The 19,240-nt window shown below is 35.7% G+C and overlaps 1 protein-coding gene across 20 annotated transcripts in view; it reads right to left on the bottom strand.

Annotated features, from left to right (window-relative positions):
* The window catches only part of CCDC91 (coiled-coil domain containing 91), a 312,578-nt gene that overhangs the window by 203,434 nt on the left and 89,904 nt on the right, over positions 1-19,240 (bottom strand). For 11 of the 20 annotated variants that reach the window (XM_048216516.1, XM_048216511.2, XM_057303316.1 and 8 more), the window contains 3 exons: positions 6,604-6,761; positions 5,461-5,664; positions 4,827-4,931 (listed from right to left, as the gene is read on the bottom strand). In XM_048216516.1, the coding sequence (XP_048072473.1) occupies positions 4,827-4,931; positions 5,461-5,664; positions 6,604-6,761 (467 nt within the window). Of the gene's footprint in view, positions 1-4,826; positions 4,932-5,460; positions 5,665-6,597; positions 6,762-7,985; positions 8,075-19,240 lie in introns of all 20 variants that reach the window. The other 9 variants (XM_048216514.1, XM_026502183.3, XM_057303312.1 and 6 more) reach the window with 3 other exon arrangements.

Below are 19,240 nucleotides of genomic sequence, written 5' to 3'. Positions count from 1 at the left end.
CATACATGCACAAACTTGGTAAGTATAAAGCAAAAATAGAGTCTTACGAGTTATTTCCCAGTATGAGTTATCCATATTTTTATTTGCCCTTCCTCTATTTACAAGGACTCCAAAAACTGATTACGTAAACTATTTCTTTAAAAAAAAATTGTTAAAATATCTCCTTTAAGTTAATGTATTTTAACAGTGAAGTTAGTTTTCCTACTGTAGCTACAACAAAGAACATTGAAAATTTAGAATGTTCTTTTCTAGTGCACTTATAGACTGAAGTAGATGCATTTCTCCTGTTTTCTCAATAAGTACAGCTAAAACACCTAGACATTATATTTATAAAACAAATGTAAGATGATTCTAGAAGGTGGCAAGAAGAGAGATCTAGGAACCTGGGGTCAAAAAGGATTGAAGCAGCATTTAGTTCTGTGAGTTTTCTTTTAGCCTCATACATCCCAAACTGGGTACTGGAATGGCCAGCAACCAGGAAACAATAACCCCAAGAAAAGCCCTTCCTCTCTAGCCAAAGGACCACGGTAGGGGCAACTCAGCAGAACAAAAAACTTGTAGATAACAAATGGCCTGATGACAGCTGAACCCCATGGAAAAAAATATGACCCCACATCCATCTCTGTGAGCCAAGGCCAAAGTGCTAAGCCCAGACTTCCATCCTGACCAGCTGTAGGGAGGGTTCCCATCCCACCCCTGCTGCCCTCTGGGCGATAGCAGAGAAAACCAAGTTGGGAGGCATTTGTTAGACCTGAGTACCCACCCAGACATAAGGAGGCTCTCTCTCCTTCCTTTCCTGTGTCAGAAAAAGCCGAGCGGGGAGTCACAACTTTTACAACCATTCAGAGGTAACAAGGCTTCCCCACTCCATGTTATTAGTACAAGCACATGAGGGAGAGCAACGAAGTGTCTCTCCTCCTGCCAAGCAGGGTGGTATCAGCCAACGCTGATGGGGGGCCTGAGATACCACTTTTCCCCAGGATTAAGGAGGCACCCTTTCGACCCAGAAAGTCAAAGGCTGCACCTGACATTAACAAAGTGATGTCTACCTTCTCCCAACTGTGCAGTGTCAGGAGACACGTTAAAATATCAGACTTAATCAAGATCCAAGGAGTCATATGAAATACCCAAAATGCATAGGATGTAACTAAAACTACTCATCACACCAAGACTCAGAAAAACGTCAACTTGAGTAAGTAAAGACCATAAACAGACAGCAATAAGTTGACACCGATGTTAAGATTATTTGAGGAGGAGTTTAAGGTGACTACCATAAAATTGCTTAAATAAGTAATGATGAACATGATTAAAACATGAGGGGAAAAAAAAGTTTCAGCAAAGAAATAGAAGATATAAAGAACCAAGCAGGTGCCTGGGTGGCTCAGTTGGTTAAGTGTCTGCCTTCAGCTCAGGTCATGATCCCAGGGTCCTGGGATCCAGCCCTGCATCGGGCTCCCTGCTCAGTGGGGAGGCTGCTTCTCCCTCTGCTCCTCCCCCCTGCTCCTACTCACTCCCTCTTTCTCTCTTTCTCTCTTGCAAAAATAAATAAAATCTTATAAAAAAAAAGAACAAAATAGAAATTTTAAAACTGAAAAATACAAAATGAATAAATAGCAAAGAACTGACTCAAAAGCAGAATCAGTAAACTCAAGATAGAACAATAAAAATTATTCAGACTGAACAGCAGGAAGAAAACAGCCTGAAGAAAAAATGTACGGAACAAGGACCTATAGAACTATAATAACAACAACAAAAAGCATTGCTGAATGGCATGCTCGCCTTTTAGTTCAGTATGGCTATGAGACCTCCTAGTCCATTTTTCTATCATTTATCTGGCCAAGGTGATAAAATAAGTCAGTTTACCCTTTTATTCACGTGGTATAAAAAGGAGACAGACCCTTCTTGGCGTGGAAGCAAAATTATCTGAAAAAAAGTTTTCTTTGGAAGTATTGCTTCCTACAAAAGATCTTTTTAAATTGAATATGAGTTTTGAAGACTCAACTTGTTACTCTTGTATTATCACTGTTAATAGTACAAGCAGTACGACAACCATGATCATGTCACTTGGATTTATATTGGTCCTTACTATGAAAAGCTCAAAGTGTATGTGAAGTCTTAGATGGTATCTCAAGTATGTTCTCATTAACAGCCTGAGAAACTGAAACTGAATTTGCAAAGGTGTATGTCTCACTAAAGGGTGCAGAATAAGTCACTCATTACGGGCAGAAAAAAAATAAAGTTCTATATAAAGCTCTATCAGTATTCAGTATCGCATCTTCTAATAAACACTACAGTTCCAAGTATGGGGCTGTTAAGTGTGGCTGTACGCAACATAATTAGCCTTTGGGAAACAGGTTGCATTATATGAGTGAATTCATTCATTCCAGAATATTAAGTGAGCCCATATTATATGCCAGATATGGCCCTAGGCACTGGGAAAGAAAGCTCGTAATTTCATAAAAATTACATTCTGGTGGGAGAAAACAAAAAATAACCAAATTAAAACAAAGTAACAGGTGAATAAATGCTATGAGGAAGAGGAAAAAAGCAAGGGAAGGTAGGAAATGCTAAGCATTTACATAGTGTCTTATTTTCTAATGCAAGGTCAAGGAAAGCATCCGTAAGAAGGTAGCATTTGAGCAGGTATTTGAAGGAAGCTAGGGTTCAGTGAGAGTTGTTAGAAGTATATTATTCAGAAAGTTAAAATGTGACTCATGTAAATATAAACTGAACATATGCCAAAGATTTATTCTACTCATTTATTAATAAATGAATAACCTATGTTAAGACTGAAGGAAGCAGATGTTAAGACTGGTTTAAAGAGCATTTGAAGATACATACATATATATATATGATATATATCATATATATATATATATCATATATATATATATATATATATAAAATTTAAATAATGGTGTGTTAAACAAAGAGCACGAGGTTGGAGACAAAACTGGCCAATGTCCTACAGGGCAATAAAGAGTATTTCTGAGGTTATCTTTTCTAACAGAAATGACTTAATGTCTCTTCTGGGAAAAAAAATAATTAACATGTAATGTCAATATATCTGAGACTTACAACCAATAGCAAACAGTGAGTAAAATAAAGTACATTCTCCTGAATAATCCAAAGTCCATTAAACAATATCCCCATAAGACACTGAAAGAACACAGCTCACCCATTCCCTTATTTTCAAGTCTTTCTTTTTTCTTTTCTTTTTCTTTTTTTTTTTTTTAAAGATTTTATTTATTTATTTTGACAGAGAGAGACAGCCAGCGAGAGAGGGAACACAAGCAGGGGGAGTGGGAGAGGAAGAAGCAGGCTCCCAGCAGAGAAGCCTGATGTGGGGCTCGATCCCAGAATGCTGGGATCATGCCCTGAGCCGAAGGCAGACGCTTAATGACTGCGTCACCCAGGCGCCCCGCTTTGTTCTTTTTTGACAGGGCTTTGCGGATAGAAGAGCATTCCAGTCAGAGAGACTGTGAATGAATCACAAACCATCTCCCTCCACTCACCACTCCAACAGCCAAGGAATGCCCTTCCTGAGACAGACTCAACGCATTCACCTGGACCTTATTAAGTAAGACGTTTGGTGTAAGTAAATAGCTGGAAAAATTGGAGAAGTCAGAAGATTTACATTGGAAGGAGACCGAGAATTGAGGTCGGGAAATGATTTGATTTACATTTTTAAAAACATTACCTGCTGAAATAAAAACTCATTAGGGAGAAGAGCAAGGGTAGAGGTTAGAAGACCACTTAGGAGACCATTAAACCAATCTAGACAAAAAAACAAGTCAATATATAGTTTGTCAGATGTAAAAAGTGCTATGGAGAAAAACAAAACAGAGTATGGGAAGGTTGACAGGGATGTCAGCATTGTCTGGAAAGGTCTTCTCTGATAAGGTGATATTTGCACAGGATTTGAATGATATAAAAAAGAAACCATGCAGAGAATTGAGGGAAGAGTGTTCCAGACAGGGATAAGGCAAAATGACTGAGGAGAAAAGGCAGGGAAACGATGGGGAGAGGGGATAAAAGAGAATGCAGTGCCTTGCAAACCATCTTAAGGACTTACTTGGCTTTTAATTTGGGTGAGATGAGAAGCCATGAAGGTTTCAGAGCAGAGAAAGGACATGATCAGCTTTAAGTATTAGATCACAGTAGCTGCGATGGGGAGAATGGTCTGTAAGTGGGCAATGACAGAAGCAAAAAGATTAGTTAGAAGATCCTTTAGTATTCCAAGGGAGAAATAAGGATGGCTTAGAATGGGGGGGTAGCAGTGACCCTAAGGACAAACAATCAAAAGCCGGACATTTTGAAGGTAGAGCTAACAAGCTGTGATAAAGGAACAGACATGGGATAAACGTGGGTATCAGCCTTAGCAAGTGGAAATACAGAGCTGCCATTTATTGGGATGGGAAAGACTGCAGAAGAAACAAGTTTATTAAGGAAATTCAGGGAGAAGAGGAGAAGACATTGATTACAATTTATGAAAAAGGTTAAATATCTCACTTTGGAAGTTACAGGACTCCAAACTCTTCAAATGTAATCACAGTAAGAAAAATCAGAGTATCAATTTCTAAGTTTTATCCATTAGAAACAATATCTTTCACCAAACTGAGTCTCAACTAACCCTCATTGCTTCTCACAGATACACACTTTTCAAAACGGCATTTATCATTAATTTCATCCATTGTTGGTCAACATTTTACATATTGAAGAAAACATCTGATCCTTCATAAAGTATTTATTAAACACTTTTGATATTATATTACATGCTTCCACAAAAAGGCCCACATATTAAATTTTAAATTCATGGGGTTTACCTGAAGTTCTTTGTATCTATCTTGAAAAGAAATGGCCTCTTGCTCTTTTTCCTTAAGGAAATCTTTTTCTAAGACACTATGCTTCTCCATCAATGATTCCACATCCTAAAAGAAAAATCCAAGCATAGATTTTATAATATTTAATGGCATCAAATATATTCAGTTTTTTCAATGAACACACCAGAAAATATTCGGTAAGGAAAGAACTTACAGGAAGTATGGTTTAAAGCTCAACATTATTACAGATTGTATGCCCCACTCTCATTTCCAGACCTGTGTTAACACTGATACACCACTAAAATTATTCACACCAATAAATGAATAGCATCGAAACTAACTGCAATCAGCACAAACCATCTCTACATATCAAAGTAAATAAAAATAAATCGGAAGAAGAGCATTAGAGGAAAAAAATTTGGTAGGAAATATTCATATCTTTAAAAGTACGTATCTAAGACTAGCCGTTGCTTATCAAAGACTTCTAAGTGATAAACTCTTAAAACTAATTTAAATCTATAGCCAAGGAAGACAGCATCTCCTTCCACTCATGAGTTTTTAATCAGAGATTGGGATTATATCAAATTTTGAGTCTATGCAATTCAAACATTTATTTTTTAGGCAAATGTAAATATACCTTTTTAATTCTCTGTTTTTCTTCTTCAGAAACTTTGAGTTTCATCTCCAGACTTGAAATTTTCTGCTGAAGCTGTATGTTTGATACATTGGCTCCAGGATCCTCAGAATCATCCACAAGAGCAATTGTTCCATTACTTTTCTCATCATTTAAACCCAATGGAAAAAGTGAGATATCCAGATGAGTGTGTGTTGATTGCTGAATCTAAACCACATTAAAAAAAAAAAAAATACACAAGAGGGGAAAGTTTACACTGTACCAATAATGAAAACATCCAAAGGGCACCAGAAACCACATTTGGAAATTAAGTTGTAGCAAAGGTTCTGAAATTATTTCACCCTTTAAGTAAATCAACAGAAGACCTCAAACTGTTACAACAACCTGATCTGTGCAGCTAAGAAACAAAATTCCCTCTAAAGTCTAAAGCATTTATTATTTTGCAAGCAAAGCACTAAAAAACTTAAAACATTTTCTTATGCTTGAAAGCATATAATTAAGTATAGACACATCTGATACTCATCAGTTCTTAAATTTATACAAACATCCAGAATTTGTATATTTTTTAAATTGTAAATCAGATTTGCAATGTATTAATAACCACTAATTGATCATCAATCCTCTCTAGTAAAGGTAACAGGTGACTCAAGATTTGTGTACTGTACTTTGGATATCTGGACTAATTGCACCATCTAGCCCAATGCCTGGATCAACAAATATTTGAAAGAATAAACCCTATGACTACTATCTTTTTGGTTTTTACTCTAAAATTGAAATGAACACTCTAATACCTAAAAAAAAAATAGGGTAAGCTTCCCTGAAAAGAGAAATAATTATTTTTTTGTTATTATTTTTTCTTTTGATGTTTTGAAAATTTGAAATGCAAACCAAAGTCAATTTTAATAAATGATAATTTTAACTGTAATTTGGTAACTATGGCTACTTAAATACTTTGCAGTTATGCCACAAAACAAACATATTATTCAGTTTTTTCAATTCTAGATATTAGCCTCAAAGTTAAAATATCTACAAAAATATTTTTCAGAAAAATAAGTAAAAAAAAAAAAAATCAGAAAAGCTTCATTTAAACCAGCCTATAATTGTTTTAAGTATGTAAACTCCTTATAAAAATACACTTGCCTTTACCTGTGCTTTAGGAACAGTTTGAGTGACAATGCTGTTTTCTGCGTGTGTATTCTCTGGTGATGAAATGATGGGCTCAGAAGAGAGGCAGCCAACTGAAGTAGAGTGGTCATGGTCCAGTATAATCTCAGGAGAAGCTGGAGAAAGATGGACTCCAGATACTAAAAATAAATAAATAAATAAATAAATAAATAAATAAATAAATAAACAAACAAATAAAAATACATAAATAGATAAATAGATAAACAAATGAATGAATGAATGAATAAATAAATAAATAAATAAAGGATTATCCAAAAGAAAGTCAAGAACAGGTCGAAAGGAAGAAAAACAGCAGAGAGAAGGGAGGGGAAAAGGGTAAGGGAAGCAAAAGCAATGAAATAAAATGAATATTCTATGACCATTCCTCAGGGACCATTATCTAAAATCTAAAACTAGTATTTCTAAATTTAATATGACATTTCCACATGAGACCCAGGCAATGAAACAATTTAATAATGTCTTAGTGTTTACATAACACATTACCATAAGCAGTGCATTTCCAACTGAAAGTATTCAAATATATTATCCATCTATTCAGTTAAGAAAAAGCACTAGCATGCCTACTAATGCCCAGCACAAGCACTAAGCCTGAAGAAGATAAAGTGAGCAAGACAGATGCATTCATGTACTCAGTAACCTTATGACCCAGTAGGCAAGTCAAATCAATTAAATATGTGTTATAATAACCTGAGCTAAGAGGAAGAATAGTTACTTTAAAACAGCTAATCCAGGGTGCCTGGGTGGCTCTATCAGTTAACTGTCTGACTCTTGATTTCAGCTAGGATCATGATCTCAGGGTTGTGAGATCAACCCCCAGATCCAGTTCAGTGCTCTGCAGGTAGTCTGCTTGAAATTCTCTCTCTCCTTCTCCTTCTGTCCCTACCCCTCCAACCACGCTTGCTCTCTCTCTCTCTCAAATAAATAAAATCTTTAAAAAAATAAAATACAATAAAATAGCTAACCCAACTGCCTCTGTGTTAACTACTTTTACAACAGGCAAAAGAACTTTCACGTTAAAATCAATTTTAGTTCGCTGAATTGTTTCCATAAAAAAGTAGTGTTGAAGTAGAATCCTGTAATTAGTCTGACAACAAAATATTATTAGATTTTGATTAGGTTCAAATACAAAGGTCATGAAAAGAAAGCTGACTGCCAAGATGAAATAAGACAAAAATACTGATAAGGGCAAAATAAAAAGATCATACGTATTATTACTATATTTTCAAAACTCTTTCTAAAAAATCAAATGTATTTGAATTATGTGTTTTAAAGTTTAAGGAGAGTAACTAAATCGTTCTAGCAGTAATCCATTTATATGTTTTGACTTTCTAAATTATAAAGACCTTTATTCCACATTGGCATCAGTAGCAACGTCAGCGAAGTTCTACCATAAATTCTGGAAGGCAGCTCACAATGGAAATTGCATTTTTCCCTAAAGAAAGACATTTTTAAGGTCATTAGGTATTTAAAAACTAAGGAATATATCAATTTCTAATTGGCACCGTATGGGATCATTCAATTATCCTACATACACTATTATTATGTTGCAATACTGTGTTTTTAAGATACTGTGTGCCACACTGGACAAGGTATTCTACCTTGTCCCACAGGCATTTCACTATTTTAACTAAAATACAGAAAACTGGAATTTCAATTCATGTTTGTACTTGATATATCTTTTCCAGAAATTATTTTTTCTAATCTTCACTATTCTGTATGCTAACATATTTCTCTAAAATGTCAAAATAGTCTAACTTCTAATTCTGAATTATAATTTATAATAAAAATATTCCTAATGAACTTTTAAAGGCATGAAAATAAGTACTATAGTACAGTAAGAGGGAATACAGCCCTGTAATTAACAGCATAGACTCTAGAACGATATTGTCATACCAGGTGTAAAACAACTGGCAAGTTTAACTTCCTTTTGTTTTCTTGCCTTTAAAATCGGCATAGAGTTGCTGATGAGACTTAAATTGACTAAAATATATAAAATGTTTAGCACTGCGCTGATATCATTTTCATTATTATTTCAAAGATCATTAAAATTTGTTGGACAATTATGTTTATTTCTGAGCATACAGGGTGTGTGTGACTATGATCCTGGGTTCAAGAAACTCTTAAAAATATCATTCTGATCTGGGGTGCCTAGGTGGCTCAGTCAGTTGAGCATATGCCTTCGGCTCGGGTCATGATCCCAGGGTGCTGGGATTGAGCCCCGCATTGGGCTCCCTGCTCAGCGGGGAGTCTGCTTCTCCCTCTCCCTCTGCCCCTCTCCTTGCCTATATGTTCTCTCTCTCTCTCTCTCTCTCTCAAATAAATAAAAATCTTTAAAAAAAATACCATTCTGATCTAATACCTGAACATTTTAACACCTCTTTAGGTCACTCATATTTATAGCCATAATCTAAGACATCATATTGTCCCAAGTTAAATTCCCATCCTATAACATTAAATGGTCAGGTGTATCACATCAGGAAAAGAAGGAAAAGTAGCTAGAATAACGGGAGGGAGGGAATGTGGGAGGAAAGAAAGGAAAGAAACACATAAGGGGAAGAGAAAGGGAGACGCTGAGGGAGGAAAGTAGGAAGGGGGGACCTCACACTTGTGACACAACTTCACATTTACACCAGCTACCAACACCCTATCACACCTTCCCTTTATAACCAAATTCCTTGTCTCCAAATGATTTGTTTCCATTTTTTTTTCTTCCTCTCCCACCCCTCATCACTCTACTGGACCCATTATTTAAGATACTAATTTTTCTTTCACCTACTATTAATCAAATGAATACTGTTTACTTGATCATTCTTGAGTTCTCAGGAGCACTTGCTACTAGTGACCCTCCCTGTTCCTGAACCTCTTCCTTTGGCACCTGAAATACCATTATCTCCTAGATTTCCTCCTAATAGTTTGACTATTTTGTCCTTGTTTCCTTTCAGATTCTTTCTCCACTCAATCTTAAGTTTCATTGTTCCCTATACCCTCCGACCTTCCCAATGTTCACATTATTACCACTTTGAAAACCCATTATTTGGATTATGACCTGTAAGCTAATGACACATAAATTCATATCTCTAAGCACAAACCACATGCAGACCTCCAGATCCATATACTCAACTATCAGACAGTTCCATTTACCTGTCCAGTAGCTAAGTCAAACTTACCCATTATCTTACATAAAGCTGCTTTGCTTCATGTTTTCCATCTTAGTTAACAGTACCTCAAAGAACTATTTGCCCAAGCCAGAAATGATACCATTAAGTGCCAACCTCACTCCAGTCATACTGTGTTACGAACAGTTCTAATTATGCCATACTGTTCAATACCTCTGTGACCTCATAATATACTGTTTAAGTAAAAGTCATAGCTGTGGAGTCAAAAAATGGATTCAAATTTAAACAATAACAGTTTATTCATTATGCAGCCTTGGACAACTTACATTAACCCCTCTAAGCCATTGTTTCTTCTTCTGAAAATGGGGAAATAATGTGTAGCTCGAAACAAAGCTATAGAGCTTAACTCAGATAATGTATATACTCACTTCATTGTACCAGATAGGTACATGGTAAATATTCAGTAAATGGAAGTTGCCACTGAAATTATCGTTTGACATATGATATCACTGAATGTCAATGATATCAATTTGACAATGATATCATTGAATGTCAACATTCAAAACAAGCTTATTCAGGAATCTTCACCTGTTCCATTACCACCTATCCACAACATAATTTAAATGTCCCCCTATCAACATGTGAAAGAATTTCTAAGAAATAATTATAATAAAACATTATAAATAATGTTGTATAAATTGATCAGAGATCCAAATATTTAAAAAATGAGACCATATAAGTATTAACAGAAACTATGAGTAAGTTCTTCTTTACCTGGGGTGTAAGAAAGGGCTTTTTAGCCATAACTCGATTCCAGATACCAAAAAAAAAAAAAAAAAAAAAAAAAATGACAAAAATTCCAATATGTAAGATATAATTATCCCCTCGACTAGCCAAGAAAATACAACTCTTAAAGTTTCAAACTGCTACAGTATTCTTTGGTCTACAAAAAGCTGACTAGTATCAGGCTTCACGTCGAAAATCTTTCAAAGATCTAGTGCACCCAACAGCACCATTTTCCACATAAAAAGTCGAATTTTTTTTAAGTAGAAATCTACAAAATTTTGTTTCTTTGGGTATTTTGTTTGTTTGCTTGCTTTTAAATCCTAAGCAAGAGTACAGACACAACTTGCTTCATTTTTGATGTGAAATCCTTGGTTTTCTGAAACAGAGAATTGCAATACATACACTCTTCTATAGCTATAAAGCTAATCAAAAGTGCAGTGAATGGCAGTTCTGCATCTTTCACTTTGTAACGGTAACCAGCAAAGTCACTGGGCATATCATTTTTCATTGACAGACCTCTTCTAAAACACAAAAAAGCCCTCTACGTCAGAACACTGCATAAGCAAAGGAAGACCAAGTTTCCAAATAGTATGCAATTTTTTTCCAGTAATTTTGCCTGTGGTCAACTCTGTTTTGTTTACATAAGCATAATAACTCTTGTAAAGTCTAAACAAAAAACAGGTGTAAATACTCACGCACTTTTAACTATACCCAAAGAAATCTGTTAATCTCCGCTGATGGTTAATAATTCACAAGGAGAACACCAATAAAATGATAAACTTTTTTACAACTTTTAACTTAAAAAATATTTTCAGACCTTAATTTTCATTCAGACATTCTTTTATCCAACCCAAGCCCCTCCTTTTCACCATCTTTTCATCTCACAGAGGCTGGTGATTACCTTTTATAAACTGTCATCTCACTGAAATCCTCTGATATCCTAATTTATTTTCAAGTTTATGTATGAACGCCCTACTTCTGGTTCAGGGCTCATTGCTGAGACTTTGAACTTCACTCATGTAAAGAAATCACTCAGTTATGGAAAACAAAAATTATGCAAAAATTAAGAAAGATCTAAATAGTATATCTAAATATGAAGGTTTGTTAGCAAATATAAAATAAGTGGATAGGTTGGCTTTTTCTAAGTGGCAGAAAACAGGATTAAATCAGTGTTTAGAAAAGTACTACCTCTATCCAAGAAGGTTCTCTCCAAGAAATGTCCCTTGATTTATTATTTAATGGACTGTAAGATATTACCAAGGATATCTAGGTCAGACACTTAAGGAGAAAAATATAATAGCTTACAAAAGGCTAAGATACAGGAACACAAGGAAATGGAATGGTCATTTCTTAATAAAAGAGGGATTACATAATTGATTACATTCCTATCAATTTAGTCATTTTTAATTAGTCTCCAGAGTATCCTATAAATACAGGCTCCACCTCTCCTTGCCTCTTTGAGGAATAATGGTGTGTTCCTAAGAGCTATTTTGGCAACACCATATATCGCAAATCGTAATAAGTAACTTTAAGAATTATGCAGATGACTAAAAAAACTATGTTTTAACTTATAAAAGTGAGATACAGAGACAGAATCCTCATAATCCATCAATAGAATGGTCAACACAAATTCATACCACATAAATACAATTTTTTGACCAGGGAAATCGAAAAATAATCTATTTAAATCCCCCCTACTTCTTCATTATCATTGCAGGAAGAAAATCCCACAGCATCCAAGAAATAAATAAAAATAAAAACAGAAACACACTAACAAAATGAAGACAGAATTATCTAATGACTCTAATAACTGAAAAACATGGAAGAAATATCTCAGAACCATAAATATATCTTTAAGCCAAGTTACTGAGATTTTTTTTTCTTTCAACTTGTGCTCACACAAGGTGACCAAACATAGGCAAAAAATTCTAAACAATTTCCAAAGAGGAGGGAAAAAACAAATCACGACTTAAGTTAAAGCAATATATTAAACTGATATGATGAGGAAGTTTTTGGCTTCCCAGTCTATGGAAGCGGGTCCTTAAGAGCTTCTTTTAGAAACCAAAAGCAAAGGCAACAAAAGCAAAAATAAACAAGTGAGACTAACCTACAAAGCTTCTGTACAGCAAGGAAAACCATCAACAAAATCACAAGACAACCTACCAAATGGGAGAAAATATTTGCAAATCATGTATCTGATAAGGGGTAATAACCAAAAAATATAAAGAACTCCTACAACTCAACAGGAAAAAAACCAAACCACCCACTTTAAAATGGACAGAGAATCTGAATATACATTTTTCCAAAGGAAATATACAGCTGCCCAACAGAGATCAAAGGTACTCAACACTGGAAATGCAAATGTAAACCACAGTGATGTATCACTTCATGCCTCGAATAAGCAGTAATATTAGAATGGCTATTACCAAAAAGATAAGAAATAACAAGTGTTGGTAAGTATGAACAAAAGGGAACCCTTGGGCACTGCTAGCAGGAATGTAAATTGATACACCTCCTATGGAAAACAGTAGGGAGGTTCCCAAAAACATTAAAAACAGAACTACCACATGACCCAGCAAATCCACTTCTGGGTATTTATCCAAAAAACACAAAATACTCATTTGAAAAGATATATGCACCCCCATGTTCACTGCAACATTATTTACAATAGCCAGGATATGGAAACAATCTAAATGTCTGTCAATGGATGAAAGGATGAATGGATAAAGAAAATGTGATGTGTGTGTGTGTATATGTGTGTGTGTTCGTGTACATATATAAGGCAATATTATCCACCCATAAAAATGAAGGAAATCTTGCCTTTTGTGACAACATGGATGAATCTTGAGGACATTATGCTAAGTAAAATAACTAGACAGAGAATGTCAATACCATATGATTTCACATGTACGTGAAAAGGAAAAAGAAAAAAGTTAATAGATACAGAGAACAAATGGTGGCTGCCAGGGGTGGGGGGTAAAGTGAAAAGGTACAAATTTCCAGTTACAAAAAAAAATAAATCATAGGGATGTCATGTACAGCACAGTGACTAATAATACCGAATTGCACATTTGCAAGTTGCTAATAGATCTTAAAAAAATATTCATCATCAGTAAAAAAAATAAGTAATCATATATGAATGTTAACTAAATATAGTGATCATTCTGCAATACTCAGGAATACCTCATTTTATTGAGCTTTGCTTTATTTCACTTTGCTGATAACTGCATTTCTTACAAATTAAAGGTCCATCGCATCACTGAAGCAAGCATGTCTATGGATGCCATTTCCCAACAGCATTCACTCATTTCATGTCTCTGTGATACATTTCGGTAATTCTCACAATGTTTAAACTTTTTCATTATTATATTTGTCATAGTCATCTGTGGTCAGTGATCTGCAGTGTTACCACTGTAATTGTTTTGGAGCACCACAAATCATGCCCATATGAGACAACAAATTTAATTGATAAATGTTGTATGTTCTGACTGCTTCACCAACCAGCCAGTCCCCCATCTTTCTCCCTCGCCTCAGGCCTCCCTATTCCCTGAGACACAACAATACTGAAAGCTGGCCAATTAATAACCCTACAATGACCTCTAAGTGTTCAAGCGAAAGGAACAGTTGTACATCTCTCACCTTAAATAGAAAGCTAGAAGTGATTAAGCTTAGGAAGGCATGTCGAAAGCTGAGACAGGCTGAAAGCTAGGCTTCTTGCACCAAATAATTAACCAAGTTGTAAATGCAAAGAAAAATTTTCTTAAAGGAAATTAAGTGCTTTAGCATGAACGCATGAGTGATAAGAAAGCAAAACAGCCTTATTGCTGAAATGGGAAAAGCTGTAGTGGTCTGGGGAGAAGATCAAACCAATCACAACATTCCCTTAAGCCAAAGTCTAATCCAGAGCAGGGCCCTAACTTTTCAATTCTCTGTAGGATGAGAGAAGTGAAAAAGCTGCAGAAGAAAAGTGTGAAGCTAGCAGAGGTCAGTTCATGAAGTTTCAGGAAAGAAGGCATTTCCAGGGCGTCTGGGTGGCTCAGTTGTTAAGTGTCTACCTTCAGCTCAGGGCGTGATCCCGGAGTCCTGGGATCGAGCCCCATATCAGGCTCCTCCGCTGGGAGCCTGCTTCTTCCTCTCCCACTCCCCCTGCCTGTGTTCCCTCTCTCACTGGCTGTCTCTCTCTGTGTCAAATAAATAAATAAAATCTTAAAAAAAAAAAAAAAGCAGCCATTTCCCTGATATGAAAGTGCAAAGTAAAGCAGCAAGTGTTGATGCAGAAGCTGCAGCAGGTTACCCAGAAGATTTGGTAAGATAATGAATGAAAGTGGCTATACTAAACAAGAGATTTTCATTGTAGATGAAACAGCCTTCTATTGGAAGGGATGCCATCTGGGACTTTCATAGCTAGAGAGAAGTCCACGCCAGGCTTCAAAGCTTCAAAGGACAGGCTGACTGTCCTATCAGGAGCTAATGCAGCTGGTGACTTGAAGCCAATGCCTATTTACCATTCCAAAAATCCTAGGGCCCTTAAGAATTATGCTAAATCTACCCTCCCTGCGGGCTATTCTATCAATGAAACAACAAAGCCTAGATGACAGCATGTCTGTTTAGAACATGGTTTACTGAATATTTAGAGCCCACTGTGGAGACCTACTGCTCAGAAAAAAAAGATTCCTTTCAAAATATTACTGCTCATTGACAATGGATCTCGTCAGCCAAGAACTTTGATAGACTTGTACAATGAGATTCATGCTGTATTCATGCCTGCCAGCAATATCCGTTCTGCAGCCCATGGATCAAGGAGTAATTCTGACTTTCCAGTCTTCTTATTTAAGAAATACACTGCATAAGGCTATAGTTGCCACAGATAGTGATTCCTCTGATGGATCTGGGCAGAGCTAATTGAAAACGTTCTGGAAAGGACTGACCATTCCAAATGCCATTTGTGATCCATGGGAAGAGGTCAAAATATCAACATTAATAGTTTGGAAGAAATTGATTCTAACCCTCATGGATGACTGTGAGGGGTTCAAGATTTCAGTGGAGGAAGTAACTGTAGGTCTGGAGGGAATAGCCAGAAAATTAGAATTAGAAGTGGAGCCTGAAGCTGTGACTGAATTTCTCCAATCTCATGATAAAACTTGAATGAATGAGGAGTTGTTTCTTACTGATGAGCACAGGAAGTGGTTTTTTAAGATGGAATTTACTTCTGATGAAATACTGTGAAAACTGTTGAAATGACAAGAAAGGATTTAGAATATTACATCAATTTAGCTGATAAATCAGTAGCAGGGTCTGAAAGGACTGACTCCAATTCTGAAAAAAGTTCTTTGAGTAAAATGCTATCAAACAGCCCTGCATGCTACAAAGAATTGGTTCTTGAAATGAAGAATCAATTGATGCAGCAAACTTTATTGTTACATTATTTTAAGAAATTGCCACAGCCATCCCAACCTTCAGCAACTAAAACCCTGATCAGTCATCAGCCGTGAACACTGAGGCAAAACCTTCTACTAGCAAAACAATGAAATATGATCAGCTGAAAGCTCAAATGATGGTTAGCATTTTTTAGCATTAAAGATTTATTAATTAAGGTATGTACATTTCTTAGACATAATGCAATTGCACACTTAACAGAGTACAGTATAGTACAAACATAACTTTTATATGTACTGGCAAACCAAAAAATTCATTTGACTCTTTATTGCAGTATCCACTTTATTGTGGTGGTCTGGAACTGAATCCACTGTATCTCCAAGGTGTGTTTGCATATAAATATCAAATTATTATGTTGTGCATGCACCTGGCACAATATGCTTAATGCCAATTATACATATACAACTTTTTAAACTCATTACAACATGATGAGATACTTAAGGGAAAAAAGTGCTTGTGCTCTTTTCAGGACTCCTTTATTCACCTAATTCACTTACTCAAAATACAATTGTAGAGTTACAATTAAAATCATGACGGTGAAAGATCTGCAATCTTTTACATTAGAAAATTTACCCTGAGAATCTCACAGTAGTATTAAAATAATAGAAAATAAATAAATAAGTCCTTATCCAGAGTACTTAGTGGTTAGATATTATGGAAAGACCTCCCATTGTCTGCAGAGTTAGTATCACTGTTGGAGCATTAAAATAAAAAACCAGTGTGCCACACATAAATGGTGTTTAATAAACCAATTTACTCTAGAGAACTTATTTAAACATTTCTTGGAAATATTTTAAGTATAACGTAAAAGGGTATTATCCCAATAAAGGGTAAAATTCGATTCTCGTAGAGATATAAAGGGAATACATGGGAAAGATTTTATTCTATTCATACAATGAGAGAACCAGGCAAATGTTATAATCAGCTGAAGAAAAAGTCAAAATAGCACAAATTTATGGTGAGTAAGGAATGTTAAAATGAATTGCAATGGGAGTGAAATTAGTCTTTTTTCCCAAAGGAGAGAAGGAAGTCAATCAAAACTGCACTAGACATCACAGAATATTCATATTCATCAGTTACTACAACACATAAAGAGCTGTAAAATGTAAAACAGCTGAAGGTCAGTAAACAGGGCTAGAATCTGCTAACCTTGAAACCTCTGCTCAGTGTTCAAAATGCATAGTGTTATTTGAAAACTTTTTTTTCTATATAACCAAAAAGAATAGCTCAAATTTCTGTTAAGCTATGTGAAATGAAGAAAGGAGAGAGAACCACCACTGACTGAATATATAGTTTGCACCAGACATTATAAAAAATAACTCATGTGTGTCAACCAATTTGATCCTTACCAAAACTACCATTTATAAATGAAGAACCTAAGATGCAAGGTTTATCTCTTCTGTTTGCAGGGATGAGGAAAAACTGACTGACAATCACTATTTCTATAGATAGACATTAAGTACAAAAAGGTATAATGACAAAGGGTAAAAGCAGGGAGTGTTAGAAAAGTCCAGAAAACCTAATCTGCATCAAGGCATCCTCAAAAGCTATCTGAGTAAGGTATATTTTTACCAAGAAAACAAAGTTTTAGTATTCCACATATAGCAACAAATATGTGCTTAGAAAATACCCTAAAATACCCAAAAATTTTGGGAGAAATCCCTGCATCAGAAATAAATTTGCTACCACCAAAAGAAAAAAAAAAGGGAGGGAGAAAGAAAGAGAGGAAGAAAGAAAAGGTTTGGGACAAGACATCTGTTAGCTAATTGAAAACTATGAGGAGAGATGACCTATGAATTAAAGGGTTAGCTATGCTGAGAATAGACTGTAGTAGGCAAGGGCAGAAGATATAATCTGTTTAGCACGGTTTTTCAGTAAACCAGTCAAGAGATAATGGTGACTCAAACCAGGATGATAAGTGTGGAAGCTCTAAAAAGTGACAAAACACGGTATGTATTTTGAAAGGATAGGTAACAAGATTCCCTGACAGACTGGATGTAGCATAAAAGAGGAAAAAGTAGAATCAAGGATGACTCCAGCATTTTGATTAAGCGAATGAAAGGATGCGGCTGTCAATAACTAAAATGGGAAAGCCTGCTGGTGGAAAAGGTTAGGGGAGAAAAAGGAGGAGTTCAGATCTGGACTTCGCAATATCCACATGAAGGTCTTTTATTTCCACCTGGACACTTGGACTCTTAAAACTACCCTGGACCAAAAGGGGTATCAGATTCATTTATAATATATAGGATAGAAACACAGCATAAAACAATGTCAAAAGTTTCTCTTTCATAAGAAAAGTTTTAACAGCAATAAAAGGGCTTAGTCTCTTCCCTCAACCCAAGTCCCAGCTCATGTGCAAGTAGAGAAGATCCTCACAGGTGAGGATGAGGCCCATCTTGGCTTAGAAGCCAGCTACAAGCTCCTTTAGAGTCGGTATCTCTTAAAACAACCTTATGGACACTGCTACCAGGGTCTCAAAACAGACATATTTAGTTACAAGAAAGAAAGTCCCAAACTATGCCTTCCAACCAAGTGTATACAGCTCATTCACAGAGGTCCTAGACAAGACATAATTAATTTATCAGGGTCATTTTTTATCCATGAGCACTACTGCCTGGTAACAAGGATGACATTCCACTTCATCATGTTTCCAGGGAAAGAAAACCAGAAAGTCTAATCCAAAAGATGTATCTTTTGAGAAGGACATGTTAATTCAGAATGTCTAAGAGACATCTGAGTGAAAACAGTGGGCAACCTATAGATTATATGAATCTAAAGATGGTAAAGACTTTAATCTATTAACAATAGTAATCTTGGAAAGAAACAAACAATTGAAACAATAACATGCAGCTTGACTACTTCTAAAAAAGAGAAATTATCAAAATGTGCCTCTATAATGTCTCAGCGCACCTGGCGGTCTCAGTCAGTTAAGCACCCGACTCTTGATTTTGGCTCAGTTCACGATCTCAGGATTGTGAGATTGAGCCCCACCTCAGGCTCTGTGCTCAACAGAGTCTGCTTCCATCTCCCTCTTCCTCTGCACCTCCCCGCTCCTCTGTCTCTAAAATAAATAAATAAATCTTTTAAATAAATAAAGTGTCCCCACCCAGTATACAACAAAAAAAAGTTTATTTTACCCTACAGAGACATATCATTGCCAATAAACAAACATTAATTTCCATGAAACAATGTAGGTTATATAATATACGTGTATATGCATGTGTGTGTATTCACACTTAATCTTCAGAATACTTCTTCTG

The sequence above is a fragment of the Ursus arctos genome, unplaced genomic scaffold (assembly GCF_023065955.2).
Source record: "Ursus arctos isolate Adak ecotype North America unplaced genomic scaffold, UrsArc2.0 scaffold_26, whole genome shotgun sequence".
In the NCBI taxonomy this organism is placed as follows: Eukaryota; Metazoa; Chordata; class Mammalia; order Carnivora; family Ursidae; genus Ursus; species Ursus arctos.
Note: the sequence above shows the minus strand (reverse complement) of the source record. Positions and strands in the feature narration are given on the sequence as shown.